At 40.4% G+C, this 26,955-nt stretch overlaps 1 protein-coding gene across 2 annotated transcripts in view; it reads left to right on the top strand.

Moving 5' to 3' along the window:
• The first annotated feature begins 391 nt into the window (after positions 1-391).
• The window catches only part of KDM4B (lysine demethylase 4B), a 90,145-nt gene continuing 63,581 nt past the window's right edge, over positions 392-26,955 (top strand). For both annotated transcript variants that reach the window (XM_067312589.1, XM_013942695.2), the window contains exons 1-5: positions 392-514; positions 7,181-7,343; positions 9,190-9,365; positions 10,674-10,788; positions 12,270-12,463. In XM_067312589.1, coding sequence (XP_067168690.1) covers positions 399-514; positions 7,181-7,343; positions 9,190-9,365; positions 10,674-10,788; positions 12,270-12,463 — 764 coding nt within the window. In that variant the 5' untranslated portion in view covers positions 392-398. The remainder of the gene's footprint in view (positions 515-7,180; positions 7,344-9,189; positions 9,366-10,673; positions 10,789-12,269; positions 12,464-26,955) is intronic.

The raw sequence follows: 26,955 nt of genomic DNA, 5'->3' as shown, positions 1-26,955 counted from the left end.
TCTTTTGAAACTTTCAATTTTTTTCAGTTGAGGATCGTATATAAGAGATAGATATATAAGAGATAGATATATAAGAGATAGATATATAAGAGATAGATATATAAGAGATAGATATATAAGAGATAGATATATAAGAGATAGATATATAAGAGATAGATATATAAGAGATAGATATATAAGAGATAGATATGATATACGTATACATACATATACGTATACATACATATACGTGTGTGTGTGTGTATATATATATATAATTTTTTTTCCCTCAAACTGAACTTTTATTTTAAGTTTACCAGAGGTTTAAAGTAGACCTGCGCAAAACTTGCAGATGGCAAGCTTTCCTATTTCTTTTCTTTTTTTTTTTCTTTCTTTTTTTTTTTTTAGTCCTAAAAGGTATGTGCAGCCCCAGAAGAGTGAAAGGTCCGAGCCGCCGGGATGTGGTTCATACCACAGTACCAAAGGTTGCGGTAGGAAGAAGTTCCCCTGTACGCATTTCTCGGCGCAGAGAGACGTAAGCACACACAGTGAGGTTGTGAATCCTGATTTCTCGCGATGCTACTTTGATTATCCACCTTTTAGATCCTGCAAGAGAAGCTGATCTTTGCTGAGAGCCCCCTCGGCTCCCGCGAGCACGGAGGCTGCTGTGCCTCCTCCCACGCTTCCTTTGAAGCCGTACTCCTCTAATCAGTGCCTGCCTTTGCCATGGCCTCCCTGAGAACGGGCATTAAAACCAACTCGATAGATGGTTTAATTGAGGACGAGGAGATAAATGACCAGGTGCAAGTCCCTTTTACAGGGTTTCACTCTTCCAAGTACTGATAGAAGCAGTTTTTACTAGCACTTTGCCCACACGTGTGGGAAAACAGCAGTGCGTTTCTCACCGGTTTGTTCTCATCAGAAAGGTGAGCTCTGGCTATGGCCACACAAACGAGTTGCTATGAGGTAAGCTGAAGGGTGGATTTCTGGTGTATCGAACGTTCTGCTGTAATGCCCTCAGGGTGTGCTTTTGCCCTGTGCGGAGTGCATGGTACCTTCATTCCCCGTGGCAGTGAATTAAGGCACGTCGTGCGGGTAAGTTTGTGCAGACGTACAGTCACTGAGCAATTTTTAATACACTGCAGCCTGTCTTACTCAGAGAATTGGAAATGAGTCAAAGCTGTGTTTTTCTAGTCGTCGTGTTGAAAGGGCAGAGGAGGTTTGGTAGATGTATTTGGATCAATGGACATGAACTTTCAGGGAAAGTTGTTGGTGAGGGAGGACCCTGGAGGTCTGACAGTTTGGGTGTTGAAACAAGATTAAAGAGCTTGTTACCGTTTGTATTCGATTCCGCATTGTGTTATGCAGTGCTGCAAAGCTTGGCCGTGACACATCCAATGGGTTGTAATGAAAAATGGAGGAAGAAGGAAGTTTGAGGGGTTTGGTTTTCTAATTAAAGAAGTTTACTTAAGGTAGGGTATTTCTCTTATTTTTCTCAAGTAATAAAACAGTAAATTGTGTGTCTGTTAGCAGCTTCCTCTACTCAGGAGTAGAATGCACTCAGAAATCTTTCCCTGGAGTGAAAGCATCTATGTTTTCAGCTTTAAAACTAATAATTTATCATATATTAATGCTTCTACAGCTTCTATTAATGCTACAGCTTCTTCATATCTTCAGTTATCTCAGCTATGTAAATGTGCCTCATTTAGATCTCCTCATTAGATTTTTTTGGTTTTGTTTTTTTTGGTTTTGCTCTTCAGTATCTAGGACTTGTATTTTCCTGCCTTGCTTTGGAGTACGTTGTCCTTCGATGGTCTCCTGTAAGGGTGTGTAATTCACTGTCCTTAGGTAGTGTAATGAGCTGTGGAAGTTAATTTTCTTAACTGCTAACAGCAGCCTTACTGGTGTTACAAGTGCAGTGATGTTTGTTGTCCACATTGATTAGATTAAGTGTTAGTAGGTTCAGCCTTCCATAATAAAAGGGCAATTGGATTGAAGAGCACCAGTAACCCTCAATCTATTTTTGAGCATATACAGACTCCAATTTACATCTAGGAAGGAGCTCTCCTGGTTGGGGAAGAGAGACTGTGTTGGAGGAGGAGAGGCTGTTATAGTTGTGCCTTCTGGAAAAGTTTCATCTTCCTGCCTCCGTGATGGCGCGGTCGTTGTAAAGCACTGCCGCGCAACCACCGTCAGTCCCTTATCGTTTCACACTGTGGCACCACAAATTCTATTTGGCACAGGAGAAGAACAAATGGCCGCGGGTGGGAGGCCAGCAGCTATCCAAGTGGGTACTGCTGCGAAACTTCCTCCCGCTTCAAACCGCGGCCAAAGGCTTCGTTCGTGCTGTGGAGTTTCGATGGCGTTAGGTCCGTGTCCTTCAGCGGGATACGACAGCGATGCCAGGGTGTGTGCCCGCGACGAGGGCGAGCAGGTTTTCTGCTCTGAGTTGGCACCAGGACGCAGCGTGCGCTCGGGAGGGTATTTCAGTGCATCTTTCAGCCCCTTCTCATGCAGTGCAATGAGCTCTTGCGGAGTCCTTCTGGGTGCCATGCACTTTTTGTCTCGCAAAGTTATTGTTGCTACCTGCGGCTTCCAGGTGACAATTTTGCATGCCAGGTTTTGAATGCCTGCAGCCTCTTTTTTTTTTTTTTGCTATAGGCATATGTACCAAACGGCTTTTTCCTTTGGCTTTTTGAATTTTGGTTTTCTGGCTTCAAAGCCTTTGACAGAAAGAACGGTAGGAGGCTTTGTGGGATTGGTGATGGAAAACTGCACCTTTGGAGAGACAACAGGTTGTTCAAAAGTATTTTTGCCAGTTGTATACAGTAAAATAATGGTAACAGGGCATATGTCACTTGGGTATAAGTTCTACCTTTAAACAGAAATCTGGTGCCTCTTTAAAAGGACTGTGAAGGTACATGCATTCAGGGTTTTTGAAGAAACTCGAAATACCTTTTGAGCATATTAAGGTTGTTTTAGCAAGATTAAAGATGGTCTTATTCTAGTGGTACTGTCTAAACAAAATGAGTTGTCTTCTGTCATAAATTCATGTTTCTTCCTGTTCTGTTTGGAACTGATGATGGATGGAGTAATAGCAGAACAAGTTTGTTTTACATTTGCAAAAGTGTGCCCTTAAAGCTCACCCTAGGTATGTCTACAATATTTAGCTCCAGCAACGGTGCCTAAAGACAGATTTCTTTCCATTAATAGTCACTACCTTTAGTCAAAGTTACTCCCTAACTCAAAAGCTTGAGGAGAAAAAGTTGGCATTGTTCCATTTCTCAAAGAGCAATAGTGTTAGACTGGTAGGGAACTACTTTAAAAGTCCCAAGCTTTTCACCGAAATCAACTATTCCTGTTTTTTGAAGTTGGTAGGGACTTTAGTAAGCAGAAGTCGTTGATCTCAGCTGGGTTTCTTAGGCTTTTTCTACACCATACAAAGCTTTTAATCAACAGGTGTAGAATTTCAGTCACAAAAGTATCTTGGTTCACATCAATTTTAGAGGTAAAAGCCTCACGTACAAGTCATTGAAATTAAAAACGTGGCTCTTTGTGTCCACTGAGATCATCTCTCTGGAGACATATTGTAGTGTTTCCTTACAGCTATTTCAAATTAGAAGATACTTCAAAACATTTCAGGTTGTTACTCTCTCTTGCAAAGAAACAGAATGCACCCTGCCGAGAAAAATACCTTAATACTTCTTTTCAAGATCTAATAGGGCGCTTAGAATTTCCTATAAAAATCATCCTTTTCAGTATTAATAATGAAGAGAGTAGAGTCTGTTCAAATGCATTGTCACCATCCACGCCTTAACTGTGGAGCGCAGAGCTATGAATGAAAAATGGGTTTAGTGTTCTCAGAATAGTTGAATTCTGCTGTGAATTCTTTCTCGCTGATGCTCGTGATCTGTTTTATTGAGAATATCTCCTTGTAGTTGCACACTGCGTAGCTGTAGCACGGTTCGGTTTGTATCAGCAGCCCTCCTGCTAGTCCTGCTCCCCTGGTCCCTTGGGATCCGTGTGGCTGGGAGCAGGGAAGGAGTTAACAATAACTAGTGCCACTGGTTATCCAGACAATATTAGTGTTGCCGTTTGCAGTTATTTGCAAAGCAGTTGTGAAAGAGAAAGAAATCCTTTTCTCCCAGAAGTTTTCTCTGTGACTTGGATGTTTCAAGCTCTGTACATCTCCGGTAGAAGAGCACATGGTGGGAAGTCATTTGCACACGGGGGCTTTGCTGCACTTTTTGTAAGTGAAGAAAAGTAGGTGAACTGATTTTCCCTTCTCATGAGCTCCGTGGTTAGCTTTTTAATACTTTAATCAGATGAATGTACATTACAGCAAATATTGTCTAGGGTTCATGTTAAGGTTCTCCTTAGAATGGAGAGATCAGGTTAGACATGGAAAAATCTAATTTACTTGCTCTGCACTATAAAGTTTCAGAATATTGAATGACATTTCCTGTGTTGAGGCGAATAAACACTTTATTACATGTTGCGACAACAGTGATTATCTTCGCATGAAGTATTTTTTGATTTTTCTTTTTTCTTGCCCTGTTTGAGCATGTGTTTTGATTATTCACTCCCAGCACGTGGAATGAAAATTGGAGCTGTTGGAGACAATCTTGAGAAAACATGGGATAAAACCTGGCTTTGTCTACTCTTTTTGTGGTTGTGGGTCTAAAGTAAAGCTGCAAATCCTGGGAAGGCATCCCTGGAGCAGATGGTACTGGCAAGGATCCTCCTCAGGAAGGAATCTGAGATTCTTACCCTATGCCAGATACTCTAGATCAGCCTGTGCGCAGCACTGATGTACGGCATGACTTTGTTCATCCTGTTTTTTTGAACTTTCATGTGGTTTCTAGGCCTAGTTTAAAAATAGAAGAAGTATTCTCACCAAGACTCTGTCTGAATAGAAGTTTGGGGATGGTTTCTGTGTGTGTCCCACTTCTCGAATATTCACTTTTCCTCTGAACTCTTCACCAGAATCGGCCATACTTTTCTGGTGAATAAAGTTTTCTTAAAATACTTTGGAGGAAGCTTCCAGTCGATGGATGCCCTGAGCTTGGTGCTTACCAGCTCCGGTGGTTTGTCTTGGGAACAGGAGGTGCTATTTCCTTTTTGCATTTCTGTGAAAGAGTTGTGCAGTAAATTGTTCTTGTGGGTATAGATCAAATATATTCCTTATCTTAAAATATTGACCCTGAAAGGTGGCAGAACCTTTTCTGTATCGTGAGGTTAGAAATCTCTTCAAGCACAGCCACACTGAAGATCGAAGTGGTTGATTAAAGGACCTATTTATTGAAGACTGCAACAATTTCTGTTAGAAATGCCGTTGTTAGAAGCATCTGTGTATTACTGAGGGAGAGAGGAGTGAAGGGAGTGAAATTGTATCCTTTTCCTAGGATGATTTTTCTCTGGATTATTTTACAGTATTTGAGTTCGTACTTTGATGTTGTTATGGACTTTGGAAGCGCTCTTCTGGCAGGGCGTCTAGTTTAAGGAAGATAATAAAGCTGCAACTGTGGAGGCGAGGCAGAGCCGTGTGGATAGGAGGAGCGTGAGAGAGGCTTCTACTTTATGCACGAGTCTTCCTGAGCCTGCCTTAGGGAAGAGCTTATAATTGCAGACCACCGTTTTGAAACAAATTTTACATAAAAGCTGTTCTGACAATATTTTTAACTTCTAAGTAGTGAATGTTCTTCTGCCTTTGTAATGAAAACTGTTTTACTAAGCTAAAATCGTAACAGAAACTTTGATGCCTTGGGAGAGCTGGGTACTGGATCTGCCCAAATTAGCACATGATATTTTTTAATCATAGGAGGCAAGAGTGTGTGTATACAGTCTCTTTGGAGACGAGTCTTCTGCCACACTCAATGCTTAAAGGATTGGTATAGCAGTGTGTATTTTATTTTTTTCCCCTCCTAACACAGAGAGTATTTTTATTAGCATCTGTAATACTTTTTGGCTAGTTCAAAATCAACTTAAATCCAAACTTACCTTACTTGTGATTTAGAAGTCACATTTGATGTAGTATTGCTGCACGCTGTATTTTTCATTTAAAGTCCTGTACTGCCCTCTAGTGATATTCTGACTCTATCGTATGTACTTTGTCTGTTTTTCAGATGTGCAGAGTATTTCCATAGTTACATTTGCTGCTGAAGCTCATTAAAACTTTCTGTTTGCCGTACAGGTTTCTAGCATAAGCTTACAAAGGCTGGTTTTAAAAATTATTATTTCACCCTGAATTGTTTTGAATTCTTTTCCTGCACATTTTGAAGTAAACTGAGCAATTTTGCTTTTCAGGTTGGAAGGCATTTTGAAAGTGCACACCTACATTTTTTTGATGAATTGTCCAACACTTCATTTTCTCTATGTACATTGGAAATACAATCAACTTGTAATGCAGGCATTGCCTGTTTAAAACTCCCTTTTATAGTTTTGTATGTGGCCTAGCACATAAGGAACCAGAAGAAATAGTAGCTAATACATTGGCCTTAAGATGTTGTTGTTGAAATTAGCTTAGAAAAGGAAGCAGCATTCTGATGGAAAATTTTTAAGAGGCAACTGGTTCCCTGTATGCGTTTAGTAAAAAGTGTGTTGACCTTGACTGCCATTTTAATGACACACAATTTCATCCAATAAACGGAGGGGACTGAAGTATGTGCAGACCATCAGCTATGTTTAGGCCACATCTGAGCACTCAAACGATACCAGGGCATTGCTAATGCAGCACAGTTTCTTCTGGCCTTCTTGGGTGTAGGGTTGTTTACATGAGTATAAATACACAGTTATAGGAGTGTCTCATTTTCCTGTGTGGAAATGAGAATTCATCCCAGTGATGTTACCTGTTTTAGAAGTGAGTTCTGTCACTTGCTACAGTATCTGAGCTCTTTTCACAGAAAAGCAATAGTGAAGTGCCTAGAAGACTTAGTGGAGTTTCTTGATATTTGACCCTTCTTGGGGCTCTGCTAACACATAGACTAAGTGGATTTTTGGTCAGAAGCCCTTCAAGTCCGTGTTAGAGGATACCTTAAATGCTCTCTTATTAGTGGGGGAGTGAAAAACATGCCCAGGCATTTTTACAAGATTTATTAGAGAATATAGAAGGAAAATAAAGATATCCAACTACCGTTTCTTTCTCCTGCTTCTCTTCTCCATTCTTCTCTTTATTTCTTTCCTTTTTGTTTTCACTGTTCAGGCGTTGCCGCCCTACTGGAAATATGGGGTCTGAAAATCCAAGTCCGCAGAACCCTGGCTGTAAGATCATGACCTTTCGTCCCACCCTCGAGGAGTTTCGGGACTTTGGGAAATATATTGCCTACATTGAATCGCAAGGAGCTCACCGAGCAGGGCTTGCCAAGGTGAGTTGCCTTAGCTTAGGTATTGAAAGCTTCCTGGAGGGCACTTTCCTGACTGTCTGTCTTCAGTAAGGTATCTGTGAAATAATATCACTTGGAGGTAGTTTACTTAAATGTAGTGAGGCAGAGCATCGTTTTGAAAATTGAACTTGCAATCTCTGTGTTTTGATTTAGCTACAGAGGAAAGGGGGAGGGTTTTCAGGCCTTTCATAAGACTAAAAGAAGCTTTTATTTAAAGGAAGCCTCCCTAACTGGAAAACAAAGATGTTCCCAGTGCTTCCAGAGTTGGAGTAAGGGTGCTTCCAGGTCCTGATCCTGTTACTGAGATATAGATACAGATAGCTGTGGTCCTCAATGGCTGGAGGTGTGAGGTCTTCAGCTTCCTCAGTGTAGGGTAAAGAATCAAGTTTTTGAAGCCTACTTAAGTTTGGATGGTGAAGAGACCCTGAGATATATGTAAAGCTATATCCATATGAATTGGTACAAACTTTTACTCTCTTTATGCTCTGAACTACCACCTTATGCTAGCTTGAATCTGGACCTGTAAATGCATCCTGTGTACGTGTGGTCCTCAAAGGTATTTGAAAGTCTTGTTTTGACCTTCAGAAAATAGCTGTCCAGCCAGGTTGAAAATCTCTGTCCATCTCCTCTCCCCACCCCCATTTTATGCTGAAACTGATGAAACATTAAGAGACCTCTTCATGGGAAGCTTTAAAAATTCAATACTTTGCCTACAGGTGCTTGGAAAAAATCAGGACTAACTGAATAGAAAGATTATTTCTGTGGCTGTGTCTTGTTGCACCATAGGCTGAGAGATTCATTTGTCCTGACAAGGTAGTTGTACGTGTAGTATTTAGCAGAACTTAATAAAGCACAGCAGAGGAGAGAGGTAAAGCTGTTAGGCATGAAATAATATTTACCTTTTGTTAAAACATAGGTCAATTACTGTTTTTATTACAGTTCTAAATAGAGCTGGGTACTGATAAAAAGCTCTCTGTAATATGTTTCCTTGTCCGCTCAAGTGTACTAGCAATTACATTCTGGGAGACCAGTAGGGTAGATTATTTTAATAAAAGCTGCTGGTGAATTCCAGATGCCATAAAGAAATGGCTACCTATAGGACTAAATCTCAGCATTTCAAGTTAATCTTTGTGTCTGGTTACTGTGACTGCGGTTCAAAACCTTTTAATGGAAGCAGAGCTCATCATATCCTGGAGGAACCATGCCCATGAAAATCAATAACTTGTGCTTCCATTCCTATAGCTTTTTTTTCCAGTAAATCCATATACCAAGTTAGATTGCAGATACATTTTCGTCATTCTGCATGCTCACTGAATGTTCTACTGATTGTTCTCTGATCTTGAGCCTAGAATTATTGGCAGCTGTTCTCTTTAAAATTTAAGCTTTTTCTTCCAGACTCAGCGCTGCTTTGTAGCAGTTTTTTGCACAGTCTCTAAGAATGGGGAAAGAGTTCTGGGCACGTTCCCCACAGTTTTCTTTTGTCCTTCTCCACCCCCTGCCCCTTTTTGTTTAAAGAGCTATTTGGAACCCTGGTGTTTCACCTACAAATACAGAAACAGCAACAGCAATAATGCAACAGGATTGTGAGGTTTCCTAGTTTTAAAGAAGCTATCAGCCCTCTAATGATGTTACTGAGTCCTGTATTTCAGCAGTTTCAGAACAGGTGGCTTGACTTATGTGCTGGTTATTTGAGATGGTGCGGTTATTTGATATCCTACAGCAGCAGGATGAAATACCTTCTGCTTAAATGTGTTTTTCTCAGTAAAAGTTAAGTGTTTGCCTGTTGTGCCCATGAAGTTTTGTTTGTTTGTTTTTCCTCCTCTTCCAGGTGATTCCTCCCAAGGAATGGAAGCCCCGAAAAACCTACGATGATATAGATGATATGGTTATCCCAGCTCCTATTCAGCAGGTGGTTACTGGACAGTCAGGGTTATTCACCCAGTATAATATACAGAAGAAACCGATGACTGTGGGAGAGTACCGGCGTCTGGCTAATAGCGAGAAGTATGTTAGTGTTAAGCGTTGCGTTATGTTGTGAACAGGGGCGTTTTGCGGAAAGCCTTTCTTTCTAAAAACAAACTGAAAAGAAAATGCAGCCATCCTTGTTAAATCAGAAGCATTTTGGTGGAAACAGCTTTTTCTTGAAATTTTAAAAGTCCAGAATCTTAAACAAGTTTATAACTTGGTTGCTCTTGAAGTATCTTTGATCTTTTTCTGTGAACTGGTATAGAAAGGTTCTTGGAAGTCAGTCTTTGGCTAAGAATATCTCTGAAAAAATGTCTTGAGACCCAAAGAAGAGCTCTCCGTTTATGAATGTTTGTCTTGAAAAGCTGAGGTACAAATATCCGTATCTTGGAGTGCCTGAGCTAATATTGGTAGCACACGTCTTCTGAAGTGAATGGGAATATTGCAAAACACTTCAGTTAGCTGAGACAAGTTAACTCTGGCATGAGCTGCAGTTGCATTCTTTTTGCAGATCCACTTTCTCAGAGCTCTGGAGTATCTTGGGTTTTAACTCAAGCAACACTGACAAACATGCATTCAATCTTAAAACGTTGCTAGTAAAACATATACATGAGTGCTTTGCCTGTGTTCAGCAACCTGTGTGATAACTTAATCTCCTGCATCCTTAGGGATGGTGATCTGGTGCTTCACATAAATGCTCGTGCTATTTTTTTGTCAATATGCACTAAGAGTTTTTGTAGAAAGATTGGAAAGGCAGTAAATTATATGAATCTAAGTAGAATTAAAAATGAAGCACATCTTTAGTAACCTCCTGAGTGTCTATTTTGAAAGCTACCTTACTTTTAGAGCACTTTCAGGCTTACAGGCCCTAGAAAATGAGAGAAGGAAGGAAGTTTACTAGCTTAAATTCTGGGACTAGAAACAAAAAGACTGGAGTTGTGTGCTTGGCTGTATCCTTGCACTACAACATGATATTAATCCACCTCATTTTTTTCTTTGATTTCTTCCTATGCTAAATATAATATACTTTTAAGGTGTAGTAACAAGTCCAGATAATTTGTTGATATTTTGTACATTGCTTTGAGATGATTCGATGGAGGATGCTATAAAAACACAAGGGGATCAATTTTCACTGTTGCGTGTCCACTTTTATTGTGTCTTGCTCCCTAGAATCTGCTGCCCAAACTCCAGTTCCTGTCTTTTTCTGTCCTTAAAGTTAGGAGTGCCTATTCCAAGCAGGTCTTTCACAAAGCTGAGAAATGCATGCTGCTTTTCAGTCATTTATCAGTCTCTGATGAATGTTCCTTGAGACTTCTTACATCATGCCCTTTTCTATGTTTTTATCAGGTATTGTACTCCTCGCCATCAAGATTTTGAAGATTTGGAGCGTAAGTACTGGAAGAATCTCACATTTGTCTCACCAATTTATGGGGCTGATATCAGCGGCTCACTGTATGATTCAGTAAGTGAAAAGCCTGGCTCTTTTTTTTATATATATTATGGACACTGACTTTTCTTTATTGCTGTTTACTCATTAGAAGTAGTACTTCAGAATGAGTTATTAGATTTAGCCACCTTGAAAAGGCAACTTAAATCTTTATTCTTCCCTCACTAGGATAATGTGACTAAACTTCCATCCCTCCCCAGAGATTCAGGATGACAGAGTCAATGGAATCTGTGATAATTCTTAATCTTACTAGAAAAATTAGACATAGATTGATTTAGTTGAATTCTTATGGAGCCTCTGGCAGAAGTCTGTATAAAACTTGCATAAAAGGTTTTTGCTACTTTGATGAGAGTATCACGTTCTTATCCAGGATACGATCAGGGAAAGCGACGTAACTGGACGTGAATGCAAGCTGTAGGAGAAGTAACTTCTGCAATGTCCTGAATATAGGTTTTGTTTACTTCAGTTTCCTTCAAGCTCCTATAAGCAGAACTTACATAATAGGATTGCCAGCCACTTCTAAAAGAACATTTCCTATTGTCCAATTACTTATATTGCTCTAAGCACTGAGGTATCAGAGTAGCAAGATACATTTTCTCTCTGCACTCCTTTTCATCTTGCTTTTCAGCTGCTTCCTTTCTACATCCCTTTACCTCCTGCCCCCTCTTTGTTGTTTTTTTTTTTTTAGGTTGATTTAGAAAGTTTCAAGATGAGCAGCTTGAATTTCACTGTCTTACAGTTATTCCAGCAAGCGGCATGAAGCTGATATTGCTTTCATGTGTATCTGTTACTTGCATGCATGCTAAATGCACTAGGGAAAAGGGGTGGGAAGGAGATGATTAATTTCTTTTTGGAGATTGTATTACTCTTCAGGCAATCTCAAGCTTAAAGATTTGTACCAACTTGTGTGGCTTTTCTATTTTGTACTAAAGTACAGAAAACTGACTACTAGACTTAGAATTTTTCTTTTCATTAGTCTTTCTATTGAAATATTTGTCAGCAAATTTGTCTTCCCTATTCTTTATGTGAAGTACCTCGCTGATGTAGAGGTCTCTGCCTGTCTGGCCGCATTTCAGTCTAGTGTTCATGATCAGTTGATCCGAGACATTCTCTACATGAAGAATGTAATCTAAATGGAATATCCTTGTGAGAGAAGTGTATTTTACCTTTAGTTTATCTTGTATTTATTAGTAAAACAGTTACTTAATGGTGGAGTATCTCAGATGCTTCTTTAGAGAATGCATGTAATAAGAAGCTGGTAAGCCTTTTACCACAATGTAGGGTTAACACATCTTTTTTGTGGTTATTGATAAACATTAAGAGTAAACTTGATTGAAATGGAGGGAAATTAAATTAATGCAGATACAGGAAACCCTCCAGGATAACATTAGGATATTTATAACCACACTTTAAGGCATTCAAGGGGGTTGTGGGATATTCTGCAGCAGCAAGTTCTGATATGTTCCAATACAAAACATATTTCTTTTGAATTATAGGATGTGGAAGAATGGAACATTGGCAATCTGAACACCCTCTTAGACATGGTGGAACATGAGTGTGGTATTATCATAGAAGGTGTAAACACTCCCTACCTCTACTTTGGGATGTGGAAGACAACATTTGCTTGGCATACAGAGGACATGGATCTCTATAGTATCAACTACTTGCATTTTGGCGAGCCAAAATCCTGGTAAGTGACATAGTACTGATAGATACTTTGCCTCTGCTCAGAAACCACTGCAATATCCTTTTTTCTTCTCGACTAGGGTCTTCTGTTTCTCCCCAGAGCATAATCTTGATACAAAAACAGTTCTTAATTTACAATAAAATGAAAAAAAAAAAAAAGAACATATTTGCTTTAGCTAGAACAATTGAAACTTCATAACATTCTTAAAGTGCCTTTCCATGGAGGTTTAAGCTGATCTGTGTCTAAGCTGTGGTGGGCCTGCCCTTCCTTTTCTTCAAGCGTGCATCTTGCCATCCCTGTTGCACCAGAAGCAGGTAGGGAGCTAGTTTGGAGAGCTGTAAAAACTAAACCAAAAAGAAAAGAAAAGGAAAAAAATGGCTGGTTCATTTCCCTGAACTGGCTTGATGCCTAACTGAGCTGCCACCGATGTTCCCATAAAGAAGGGGGCCCTGACTTAAGCCTAAGCTGCCATGAAACTGTCTCTCTTATGTTCCACTTAATCCAAGTGCAGGCTAGCTACGAAGGCAGCGATCCTGCTTGCTTCCGGCCTACAGCAGGAAGGCAGATTGGTGTAAGGCTTCCCATTGGGTCCAAATGAGAGGAACATCAGGAGGGGGGAGTGGGGCACTACCCCCCCCCCCCCCACACACACACATTTGAAAGCAGTTTCACTTGCTTTCTTGCTAACTTGCTTTGAGGCCTAATTCCTGACTTTCTAGAAAGAAAGAAGAATTAGGGAGACTTGTTGACATCATGACTAAAAACACTTGAGAGAGATTTCAACATTTGTGGCTTTTTGAAAACTAAGGCACAGGATGGAATGTGGCAGACAAAATGGTGACAGGAATGTGTGGACACTTTAAAAGTGCTTTAATAGCAAACGACTGTTGTTCCTACATTATGCTGCAGGTAGGAGACATCTCTTGCTTTAAAATTTCCATCATTTAAATATATAAATACGCTTATAACTCCAGACTGTTACTTGTTCATGGTTAATTGTTAGAATAACAGTAAGTATTTTTTTTTTTAAACACTGTCAGTGCATAGACTGGTTTGAAATAGCTTTCCACAGAATAAATCAATAGAAAAGGATGAAATTAGGAAGCTAGAAAATCTGGAATAAGTGGGTTACCCAGAACCAGTGTTTTATTTTCTGAAGCCTCCTATTTAAAAGTATAACCACAGAGACTTAGTAACTCAGAAGAACTTTGCTGAAGATCTTGATGTGACTAATAAATATTGACATTTGCGTGCAAATTAAAGCTTAAATGTCACTGTGGAGCTGCTGTCATTGTTCCCTGGCACTTGCAGACAAGATCCTCCCATTTCTCTGCAATACGAGTCCCTGGTGACACTACATATCTCTAGGCTGTTAGTGCCTGCAGGCATATAAAAGCTACCAACAGCAGAGAGGCTGTAATGGATAGATACAGTGTTCTTTACAGTCTTGAAAAGGAGCAGAAGGAGGGGTTGAGTCTGTAACATTCAGCCATAGTCTTGATGTGAATTTTTAAACATTTACAACATGTCAGAAAACCTGTTTCTCTAGCATACCTGATTCTTTGTCTCTGTCCTTCAGGTAGGTGTGCGAGGGGTTTACAGAATCACTTGTGTTATCCGTGTTAACCAAGTTTGACTTCAAGAAACAAATCTCCGGATTAGGAATGAAATGTGACATGCTTTCATTTTAGATACTGTCAGGGTTTTTTTTTTTTCCTCTTCATCTTCAGAAGTGGTTCATTCAAAATTATTTTAATTTGGCCCTAATCTCCGGTAGGTGGTGCCACCAGCACAGCAAAAGCACTTACTCTCCTTTGACCGTACAGTGCAGTGACCATCAGCAGAGCCAGTATCCTCTTTAGTGTGGCCGTTTCAACACTTCAGTACACAAGAGTTAGTTTCTTTAAGAGTTTTATGCAGAACTAACCTGAGGTTTAAATTAGGGTCACGCAATCATGGCTGTCTCCCAATCACTGCTTTCATGCTTACATGTTAACAGTTCCATCTCGTCTGTCTTCGGCTTCCTTTTTGTTCTGAGCTCAGAATAGAGGGGTATGTCTTTCGAAAAGTAGAAATAAGACCAGATTATTTTGAGAAGAAAAGCTGGTTACAGCATGAAAATAATCTGTTTAAACCCCCCCCCCCCCCAAAAAAAAACCTCACTTCATGAGCAAAAGTTAGACAATAGAAGCTAAATGAAACATGTTTTTAACTTCTTACAAAAGGTGTTTGTAGCTTGACCTGTTTTTCTTCTTGCATGCATCTTATGAATTCCATGGAGGTGTGGAAGGATGATCAAGTTTGCATAGTTTAGTTTAGTAAAAATAATAATAGTGAAAAAAAATTAGTAAAAATAGCAAAGTTTAGTAAATCTGGCAAATACCAGATCTTATAAGTGTTGGTATCTTGAATCTTGGCAGCTTTGATTTCTCTCTGATCCTGTTGAGGATTTTGGGGAGATGCTGGGGAACATCTGATATTTGCCTCGGAGGGGTTTCAGTTGTTGTTCAGCTACCACTGCTTGTAAATGGAATAGGACCTTCTTGTAAAGGAGCTTAAGTCTTTCTGGAATGCTTTTTACCATGCTTAAAAAGGAGGGGAGGATAGGATTTTTATCCAGCTGTTCTGTGGTTGTATAAGCTTTTTATGGTAACTAGTTCTGTAAACCTAGTGCTGTGGGGGGAAAAATGAGGATTTTGAGGTCAGGCCATGTTTTTGGCAAAACAGTTTCCTGTTTGACTGAGTTTTTCATATAGATGACAGACTGTATGTAACACAAAAATAGATGTATTGTGACAAGATACTGTTGCTGGTTTGGCAGGCCTCTCTTGGTGTTCCCTTAAGCGTGAGGGTAGAGTATGCCATGTGCCCACGTCATTTCTTCCTTGTTCTTCACAATGACAGCTTCTGTTAATGAGTTCTCAAGCTCTTCTGCGTACAAGCATTGGCTTTTAAGAAGTAAGTCTGAACACCATTTTGAGCAGACCTGGAACTTTTCAGGTACTTGAGCAACTGTGCATCTTCTGGATATGACTGCAGTGATCCCAAAAGTCAGTTGGGGGAGCTCTTGGACTTTGGCAGAGAGATTCCAGTGGTGCAGACTGGCTTCACTCAAAGATGGCTAAAATGTTATTCTGGCACCACCTCTGTGGAAATTTCCCAGCTTCCTTTATCCTTTTTATAGACTCTTTGACTCTGACAGTGATCATCTTAGAAGCACCTCAGGGAATAACAGGAGTGTGGAGAGTTTCAAAGTCTACCACTTTGGGGTTGAGCTCTAAAATAAGATGCAGAGTTATTGTTTGGTTGTCAGAGATATTTATATAGTGAAACCAAGCACTCTCTATATTGGTAGTATTCTGCCTCAAAATTGTTAAAAACATAACTCTTTCTTCATGTCTCTCATAAATTATTTTAGGCTACTTTAATCCAGGCTGTGCAACCAAAGCCCTGCTTTGCAGGGTAGCAAATAGGAACAGTGAGAAGCCACCAGCTTTGTTTCCTGATGAAGGCAAGGTGAGAAAGGAATTGGGCCAAATGAGGCTGCTTCCCAGACCTTGTTCAGATGGGTTCTACAAGAAATCTCTCCATCTTTATTTTCTGTGAAAGAGGTGAAGGGTTGAATTACCTTCTCAGGGAGGTCTGGATACATTCAGACTATGAGAAACCACCAGAGCAGAAGAAGATAGCTTGAGAAAGGAATCTCTTTTAGGTCAGGGTGGGTAGTTATTGAATAGTTATTTTGTATGCATCTTTCATTTCTGTCTTTGGAATTTGGGATTATACCTCTTATACAACAGGTGTTTTTTTGGGAGTGTTGGGTTTGGAGTTAAAATAAATGTTTGCGGTTCAACAAATGAAGATGGTTTCTTTGTACACCCTAATTAGCAGCTGCTTGGTCATACAACTGCTTGATTAATATGTGTCTCTTTCACTGCAGAGAAGTCCTGCTGCCAACACTTTCTTGTACTGTTTCTTTTCCATTAGCTGAACAGAACAAGCTGTAGCAAAATGAGTTCTTTATACAGTGCTGTGTCACTGGGGATGCAGGTTAAAAAAATTCTTCAGCATTAAGTGAAATATTCACGCAGTAGAGGGTCACCCAGTGATGAGGAAGAAGAAAGGGGGTCGTGAAAGACAGCTTTTTTTCTGCTTCCAGTCTCATTAAATGATGCATCTATGCCTGTAGTTGCAATGCATTTATATCTTAAATTCTATCTCGTTGTACAGAAGAGAATAAGCACTGTCTTCAGCCAGTGTGACTGCTGCTGCAAAGATAGCCCTATTGCCCCTTCTGGATTATACTTGCCTCTTGCTGATATCTTTTCTGATACCTGTTTCTCAGGCATGTGCATCTGGCATACGTTGTAACCACACTTTTGTTGTTTTTAACTGGAAAATCAGTGTGATAGACTTAAGAGGTAACATGGAAGGTGTGGGCACTTTCCATCAAACATACCAGGAATTTAGAGCTGTTGTGTAACTTCATTTTAAGCTTCTCAGGCAGGGAGCTGCCAGATTGAGTCTCTTGCTTGCTTGTTTCTCAAATTAAAATAAAATGTCCCTCTTTACATTAGTAGTTTAATTATAACCTTTTCATAGTCTCTCTTCAATTTTCTCAAAAGTTTGAATGTATTTCATTTTGCAGCCCTATATTAAATCTCTTGTGGTAGGAGTTTTTACTGTATCAATTATACATATTATGTATAATTACCTTATACATTCATATGCTGAGATCTAAAATACAGCGTATTGTCAAATGATGCTAACAGAAGACTGATTTTTATAATGACAGAAGCAACAAAACTGAATGCCAAGTATAATACTTTATGGTTATTATGGCATTTTTGAGGAATGTATGCGTCTCAGCCCTTGCAATTCCAAAAGGGTATTTTGAAACACTGAGATACTCAACCAAAGCTTCGTTCCATCTCTATAGAAGTGTGCGAGTGCATGTCTGTGCTCTCTTTAGATGTAGATTATGACCTTGCATGTCAGTTATGTAAGTTCTCTTCCTGCGTTGGACATTGCTTATTGTTTTACCGTCTTAAATTGCAGTAGCAGTTGTAATCACATAGATTCAGAGTAGCCAAATAAGTCCTGTGGTCTAATACTTAGCACTTGTCGCCATCCATCTGAGGATTTCGAAGTACTTTCCAGACATTGCCTCAAAACATCTCCATGAAGTAGGTTAGTGCTAACCTTCTTATAAGGTGGAGTGTTAAGTGATTTGCTTAAGGCCTCAGAACTGTTGTCGTAGGCTCCTCTATGTGGCTCATTTAGCCAACTGAAACGCAGCTGGGAAGTGAATTTCTAACCTTATAAGGTGGCGTACAGTGCAACCTGAACTATTTTGGGTAAAGCTCAGAGGCTAGGAAAGGCTCTCCACTTGGAGTTAAGGCTGGTCGGACCGTTAGTGTCCCCTGCCCCTGAGCAGCAGATGCAATACCTGTCTTTGCAGGGCTTTTTGGAGTAAGGGAGTACCAAAAGTAGCTTTAAGTTGTTAAAAATCTTAATGATGTGAATTTGTTTGGACGCATTTCTGAGGCAGTAATGTCTCCATGTTGTTTTGTCAATGTTATAACACCTGACTGCATAACAAGGTTATTTTTCTCAGATATTTTGTGACTGATGTTGCCCTATAGCAAGAATATTTGATTTACATTTTCTAAATGTTAATGGAATGTTATACTGTGTTCTTTCTCTCAGAAACTGCAGGTGTTAAACTAGAGTGACGCTGTGGATGGTAATTGATTTTATAAAATGTCTCTGTTTTCTTATCATGATGGATGTTTAATCTCTCTTTAATTAAAATAGGGAGCCAGCTTTGGCTTTTAAGTTATATGGTCTCCTCTCCAAAACATTCCCTTGTTGAAAGTGGATCATGCCTAATCTGTTTGACTTTGATATCACAGAGTACACTTTATGCCAGAGCAGCAGTTTATGTAGAATTAAGGACAAATTACCAGAAGAATTTTAAAATAACATGATTAGATGAAAACACTGGTCACAGACAGAATTCCAGAGGTATGTTATAAAATGTAATTGTATCTTGTCAAAGTCTTAACAGTGTTTACCTGAAAGTACACAGAATTACCTGGTGACTTTAGTTCAAGTAGGCTAGCATTTTTACCTTCTTTCCTCCAGGTCTCTAGCAAGGTTTCCCATGTTAGGATAAGTCTCTCTGTGGGAATCAAGGAAAACAAGTCCATGGAAGGACTTGCTTGTAACATCCACATTTTAATAAATTTGCAGTTATCTGTTACTGCTGTCTTCACCAGCAGGGAAAGCTCATGTTTTTCAAGGAAGATTTAATGGGGAGATTTAAGGCAAGGCATGATTGCTCCCCTGGGAGCAGATTGTTTAAGGGAGCCCTCTTTACTCGTGGCTGCTCGCATAGACTGAAGCAGCTGCAGATATGCAAGTGCTGAGGATCTTACTGCTGATTCTGCTTTTCATTGTTGTCTCAGGGAGCATTGCAGCTGTCTTGGTCAGAACTCTTGTCCTAGCCTCCCTCCAGGATAGGGAACGTTAATCCCTGGAAAACTATCTTGGGGAAAGCGAATGACCTCATACAGTCATGGAGCTTACCTCTCCAGTGTCTTTCCTCCTTTGTTTTCAATGCAGGACACGGGGTCCTTGTCCCCGTTTCCCCCATGTGATATTCTGCTCCATCCCTCCGCTTTTAACACAATCTCACATATGTTGCAGTTTGTTGAGAGCTTGATGTAATCTCATTTAAAGCAGCTGGGTTTAATGTCAGATACCGAATTGTATGGCAGCAGGGGGGAGGGCATTTGTCCCTTGCATCATTTATTGCCTTCTAACTCTTACGTTCCCTCAGGGGGCCGTTGTACAGGGTGGTTGAATCACTATATTGATCAGATGTGATTATCAGCCTTGATTATTGGGGATCCATATAGCCTTGCACCCTGGAGAGCCTGTGAGTTCCTTAAAACTAGATTAGCGGGAATCATATCCGCCTTTTGCCCTTGAGGGAACTGAGAACTCTGAATTCGTTACACTATGACTTTCCATTTTGCTCCATATAGAGTTTTTCTGAGTTTTACTTTTCCTATTTCTTGGCTTTAAGGCATTTCCCAGAAAAAGATTCTGCAACCTTTCCCCCTCTCCCCCAAGGTCTGCATCAGCCTTCCAGGGGAAATGTGTAAGGTTGGCTTGTTTTTAAATGTACGTGCTCGTTTGCTGTTTGTATGCTCCACTCTTGGCAGGCGAGATTTATAGCCTTGTTGGGGTGGAGTGCGGGAGCTAGGAGGGGCAGGGCAAGGCCATTTGGCAGTGATGGGCTCCTTGCAGCTCACAAATTTCCTTCCAGCCTCTGCTATCCCATGTAATCTGTTTTACAGCTCTGCAGTTTTGGATGGAGAAAGAGTAGAATTTATGGTGATGTTTGATTTATAGATTAACTGCTACACCATTTGCTCTCAGACTGATTTGGCAAAGCAAGACTCTTTTCTGTTGAAGAAAGGAATAGAGGAAAGAACAGTGGTATTCATTAAAAGAAATAAAAGGAAAGTGAGATAAAGTACAACCAGGCAGAGTAGCTTTTCACTCTCCTACTTCTTCCACAACTGTTAGGTGGAAGCTGCTTTGGAACAGGGTTTCTGCATTGAGAATCTGTGTGCATGTTGATTTGCTCCGAGATTCATGAAAGGAATGATATATTGAGATGCAGAGTTGCATCCCTCTGTAATTCGCTGATAAATGAGAGCAGTGCAGCAGTGAGTTATTAATGCTGCCTTTCAAGCTTCATATACTGCAGTCATTAGTTAATCAATACAAACCACACTGTACTACTAATATTCAAACCAGCCTTCCTCCAGGCTCCCCTCGGCTCTCCGGGTGCTGTTTGTCTTGGAGGTGGTGCTGTGGTGAAAGATGATGTAAGTCTCCTAAAGGGAACGGTGCTAGCTGATAGCCTGCTTTTAAAATGCAAGGATTGGCATATTGTACGGAGACCGAATCTTGGGTGACTGGAGTGGTTTTAATGTAGTTAAGCGATCAAACCAAAGCGTATGAAGAGTTATGACCTCTGACTTGTATTACTTGGATTATTTTCCCGATCAGGTGTCTGCAGCCGGCACACAGGAACAGTGAAGAGTTCTTTTAAATAGACTTAGATATTTGCGTTGTTACGCTGTTGTAGACAGTTCATTAAAAGATCATTTTTTCCTGATGCGAGGGAGATGCTGTATTCTGGAAAGAAAGAGCTTGGATGCTGCCTCTCTTCATTCACCCTCATCTAGCTTTGAGAGAAAATGCCATGATGATCAAGCTGGACTCTTGGGCCAATGGGACTAACTACGGAAGTAGTCTGGGGAGGGACTGTTGCTCTGTAAGAGAATGGATAAAACGAGCTCAGCCGACCGCCTGAGCTGTTATGGTTCTGCCTCCCTCCCTCTTCCACTCGGCTCCATCCTGTACATGCTCTTTTTCTTTCTCCCACACGGATGTACTCCTCTCTTACCCTGTTTCTCATCCTTGTCTAAATAAATCCACTGTCAAAAACATGATATTAGTTTGTAGTTTACCATCACTTTATTTTTCAGTTTGTGCATTTTATGCCCATCTCTGTTGTGACTGTTTAGTTTGAAATTATAAACTCTTAAGAGGTCGGGGTTGATCTGCTGGTGGTTGTATCTAACCTAGCAAAGTGGAGACCCTTCTGATTTATGGTTCATCTTTGTACCCTCCTGTAATGATCTTGCAAGGTGGTAATGCTGATCTGCGGTCTCATTCTCATTTTTACAGCAGTGTCTTCAAGTGGGTTCCTATTCCACTGACATAGTGTTTAATGCATGTGCTGCTGTTTCCGCCAGCACTAATAATTCATCACAGCTCCGTAGTCCCAGTCCGGATTGAGAGAAGCCTGTCTTTGATCCAGGAAGGCTCTTGCTGAAACTCATTCTTGCGTTTTGAAAATGTCTGCTCAAAGCTCAGGCCTGATTTGAAATGAAGATCTGTGGAAGTCTGACAGGATCACAGATTGGTTTTAATAACTGAGGCTTTTGAGCAGTGCGCTTTGCCACTGAGACAAGGTGGGAAGGAGATGTGCTTCCATGCTTCATATAACTTTCAGCCTGATCTGACTCGGGCCCTGTGGGAGAAAGGTTTACAGACGCTGGCTTGGCCCGGCACTGAAAACAGTGGTTGGTAAGACCAGGAGGAATCAACAGCGGCACTGCAGAGCTCTTTCTTTATTCGTGTGTTGTTAACACATTGGCAGAAATCGGTGGGGATTTTTCCTTTACTCAGCAGAGAAAATTGACGTTGGGTGATGCCAAGTGCAGTACAAGTATAGTTTAAAATCACAGAATGCCTGTAGTAATGACAGTACTTAAATAGCACTCTGCGTCGTGTGAGTGCCATGCAATTGTTAACTAGTTAATCTTCTCCATGTGAGACAAGTGATATATATGCTGGGTTTCTATCCACTTCATTTCTGTCTGGGTAATCAAGGTGACAAAGGGAAATGAATAGAAGAAATAGAGGGAACTTTACAGACTGTGTCACTGATCTGTAGCAAATACTAGCTGTAACACTTCTATCTCCAGTACTGGTGAGAACTGGGGTGCTGTCTTCGAGGTAAAAGTTGCTGTAGTTTGATGAAACAATGCAGCTTGATGGACCAGAACCATTAAATCTTTGCAGTGTTTTCTCCTCCAAAAAGGAAAAACTGTGTGCGTTTGTAGGGAGGAGGCATTGCACCTCTAGCACGAGGGATTTTTCCGATCCAAAGATACTACTAGTCATTAGTAATGAGCAGATTTCTTTTGTCCTGCTGTAGGCAATTATCCATATTCTTTTCCAAGAGCAGTGAGCAGGAGCAAACATGTCCCTGTGCTCAGTAAAGGAGGCAGCTCTCACAGGCCAGTTGGTGCAAGAGAAGAGCATCTGTGGTCTCCCCTTTCAATGTGTTGGACTATTACAGAGACACTAGCTCTTTTAATCTTTTTAGACTCCCTTCTAGCAAACACTGAGTTTTGGTTCTTTCTGTTGTTCCCCTGTTCTACCTTAGGCATTCCAGTTTCTCTTCAAACATTAATATAGTAGCATGGAGATTTTCTTAGACTTGAAATGTATTTCTGCTTACTGGAGGGAGAAAGCTCAGTTTATTACCTGCAACCTGAGGATGAATTTGGTCTTCAGAGTCCTGAAACTAGGACCTTGCTTAGAAGTCAAGAGAATTGGGAGTATGTGAAATGCAATTGTGTTGTTATCTAACACATCATCTTGTCGACAGCTTAGCTGTGTGTTTTCATGTTTATCCATGGAAAATTGTTAAATTTTCATTGTGGGACAAAGGATGAAAATTCATGTTTAACTCCTTCCTGCAATAAGTGATTTGATGCTGTTACTATGGGGATGTTGCAAAGCGCAGGTAACGCTGTTTTGCTCCCTGCACAAAGATTGCAGCCTCAGGTCAAATTCTTTTTCCAAATCTCTCAGTCATTCATACTGCAGGTTTCCGATATGTGTTCTCGTGCGTATAGTCTGGGCAAAGATGTATAACTCATTTGACAGTGAAGGAAATGTTATTCTGGGATTTTCTCTTGCACTTGAATTAACTCCTTATTCCATACAACTTAAAAAAGAAATCAGTATGCACATGCACGAAATCATCTCTGTGCTACTGAGAGTTAAAGAAGCAGCACAGTGGCCTTCTGTTGTCCATAATGCAGAGGTACTAGTTTCCTAATGGAGAAGAACAAGGTTCTCATGGTTTGGAATATAAAATCCTGGCATTTCTCTCTTGAAGTTTTCTCTTTTAGCTTGATGCCTGCTGCTAACTAGCTGGCTCACAATGACACTTGCAGGCAGCTGGAGAGTCTGTGCGTGTCTACGTGCACTAGAGGGAATTTGTACCAGGTACTGAAATCAGCTGCCTGGTTACATTTTTTCCTCCTTGATTCTCCAGTTGCATAGGGCTTTTTTTTAAAGAATATAAGGTCTCTGAAGCATAATCTTTGCAGTTTATAGCGGTACAGTATCCGCTACAAAAAGCAATGGGTAATTAATAATCTGATTATGAGTTTTAGGAAACATGTGATATGAACAGGTTCTTCCAAACAGATAACAGAGAATGGCAAGAGGATGAATGTTGTAGCCATCCATCTCTGTTGAATTGTATACTAATTATCTTCTTGGCCAAACTGAATGAATAAATGATTTCATAATGCTTTTCCCAAAACACCTTTTCTTAGTAAAATACCCTCTCCATAGTGCTCATTCACTGTCTGCATGCAGAAGTAGACTACAGGATTATTTTCTATATATGGAAAGAGAGTTGCTCCACTACGATTTTTAATTTTGTGCTTCATGTTTGGCATTTGTTGCTATGAAGCTTACTGAACTGTTACATTGATAGTCTTTCCAAGAGCAGATGGCTGTTCATATCAACCCCCCTGTTTTAAAACAGCATTTAAAAATTGCACTTGAGTTCTGGTAAAATCCTTCTTTACCTATTCGGTGACTTTTAGGTTAGTGAAACAGTGCAAAAGTAGCCAATTGTGTGGTTGTCTTACTGTGCAGATCTTGTAGTTATTAGTTCAGGTGCCCCCTTGAAAATTCTCATTGCCCTAGGAATAGAATTTGCAAAAGATGCTGTCTAATGTCATTTCTTGAAGTTAATGTCTCCTTTAGATATTATTTCTAGATCGTGGCAACGTTAGCATTAAAAAAGGCTATCAGCAGTATATGCTTGGCACAAGTTGGCGTGGAATCCGTATGGATTGGCTGTGGGAAGATTAGAGTCAAACCTTGCACCAGAGTGACTTGAGATATTCTGCCTAATGTTACTGGACAATGATTGAGAGTTTGCAATTTCACAAGTTGCAGATTCTTAAGGGAAGGAAGAAATTTCTCATCTCGCACGCTGTTCTGCTAAGACCACAATTGCTTTTTATTTCTTCATATTCATGCTTGGTAATAGTGTTGATAGTCAGCCAGCTGTGCTTGTAGAAAAGTGGTCCTGTCACATGAAATAGCCTCCGTGGTACACAGGTATGTAGGTATAAGTGCCGAAAATGTTTGCTGTTATGTTGGCCCTTTCTGAGCAGGTTTTGTCCTGATTTTCCTCCTGTCCTGGTTCCCAAAGGATCTTATTTGAGCAGCTGTCTATAGAGCTCGTTTTCTTTGAGCTTTAAAAGGCAGGTTGATTTGGTGTGTTTGTGTGGTTGTAATCTTGTTCTGTCATTACCTATTTACTCCTTATTATGGCTTTTTGAGCAGATACTCCCAAGCCTCTGTGTTTATCTTTCTCCCTATGTGTATTTCAATAAAAACGTCATTATTTGAAATCATTGATGCTGCTGGTTAAAGATACTGAATTCCATCATCTATTGTCCTGTAAAATGATCCATTAAAGATAAAACTGCAGACACTTGATAAAGGTTCTTTTTTAGGAACAAGGAGCTCTCTGATCCGTGAGCGATCTTATCTCCAGAGCAAGTGTTTGTGTTCTTGATGCAAAGGAGCCACAGCAGAAGGGGACAGATGAGGGAGGCCAGCGGTTTTCCTTTCCACATGGTGATCTTGAGAAGTGAAACTGGGGGCTTAAGGCAAATTCACTGTTGGATAACCTCTGATATGGATGCGAAGAAGAGAGGGAGTTAATTTCTGTCTTTTAACAAACTGGGAGGGAGGGAAGGATGAAGGGCTGTTAAACATGGAGGAAAATAAAAGTGAGAAAAAGAGCTGACTGTGAAGGGTATGGAGCTGACAGTGATCATGCTATTGATGAAGGAGCAATCCATTAATTTTGTTGAAATGTCTTTTTTTCAGACAGGCTGCAAAGCTAGCTTAGAAAAGAAAAGTGGAAAAACTACTGTGGTTGCTTTGGGCTTTACCTTGACACTGCTAGGAGGTGTTGTATTATAACTATTTTACTGTATAGAAAAAGTAGGCCTCAGAAGCAGGGTATGAACTTTGATTTTTTTGCAGATGAAGGACTACTTGGTATGTGGTGGTGGTTCTTAATGGCTTCTGTTGGGTAATATATATTCTTGATAGACTAAAGAGTTTTCTTTGGAGGCATTGCTGCTGTTACTGGGGCTAAAGATGTTGAAGGTCAGGGTTCAGATTATGCATTTATGGACACACTTTGTCTTACAGAGATTGAAATAATAGCTTTTTATTCTGCCTGTCACCACTGCGAGCAGGTTGGCATTTGAATCTTCAGAGGGTCAATATTCTTGGCACAACTAAATCTGCTTCGAAGACAGATAACTAACCCCCAGCTTGACACATGGTCTTAGGCATTTTAAATGTGCTGTTCTCTTTTTAGTTTCTGTTCCTTATTTCAGTAATTATAGCATGTTAAACTGTGTGGGCCCTGTTTGGCCAGACCTTGTGCAGACACTGTGAAATTAACTTTCCTGCCTTCTAACGCGAGTCAGACCGCAGTGACATTTCCAGAGCCTTGCGGTTGAACCTCCTGCCCGTGGTGTGCAATCTCCAGTAGAGAAGGGGTGCGTGAGATTTAGTAATCTGATCGCTGCTCAATTCCTCTGGGTTGCTGCAAGGGGAGGCTGAGTTGCTGACGTGCGGGGAGCGGCGGAGGCAAGGTGCTGTACCTATCAAAAGCTTTGCACGTGTGTGTCACAACTGTAGCAAGGAGAGGTCTTGGAAGCTTGGAGGGAAGGTTGAACTAAGGGAAAGGATGGCTGGTGCTCCGCAGAAGCTAATGGATTGCTTCAGGTGCAAATAGTTCCTCTTAAGGTGGAGAGAGCATGAGCAGGCTGAGGATTGCCTGAGGCAGCAGTGCTTTGTTGTGGATAACATTTTTAATAGCTTTCAGTGGCCAAGAACAAGACAAAATTAAATTGTCTTCCCTCTCCACCCTCCACTGAAGAGGCAGCCTTGAGAACAGGATCTAAGCTAGCCTGAAAAGTCCCTGAAGACCACCTGATGCTAAAAGCAGTAGCGAGTTCCCTGTTATGTCATCTTGCAGTGGCTTCTGAACTGGTTCTTGTATCCCAGGATGGCCTGTCTGTTCTTTTTTACTGACACACTCATTTAATTCTTAACTCACAAAACATTTGCTTGCTTATTTTCATTGTTCCTGATAATAATTCTAAGCCATTAGAGGGGAAAATTGTATTCAAAAATGCTGTTTCACACTTTATTTGTTTGATGATTTAGAGCGATAGAAAATAGCACATTTGCTAGCTTTTATAGTCTGATAATTATCTGCATCCATCAAGCCATTTCAGGGGAATAAACAAAACACCAAGAAAATTACACTATTAATGACATCCTTTATGGCAAATAGGAAGGATCTTTCTTTTGTATTAAGGATAAAAAAGGGGACCGTCCAGTTAAACTTGCTCCTTGTCAACAAAAGCAAGCTACCACTTTATGGAAATGCTAATTTAACATGTTTGTAGCTTTGGGGCAAAGAACTTCTAGTCTGCTATGTTGCAGCTTGGTAATTAAAATCAGAATCCATTTTTTGAGGATACTGTAGAACTCCT

Source organism: Apteryx mantelli, chromosome 30 (assembly GCF_036417845.1).
Source record: "Apteryx mantelli isolate bAptMan1 chromosome 30, bAptMan1.hap1, whole genome shotgun sequence".
In the NCBI taxonomy this organism is placed as follows: Eukaryota; Metazoa; Chordata; class Aves; order Apterygiformes; family Apterygidae; genus Apteryx; species Apteryx mantelli.
Note: the sequence above shows the minus strand (reverse complement) of the source record. Positions and strands in the feature narration are given on the sequence as shown.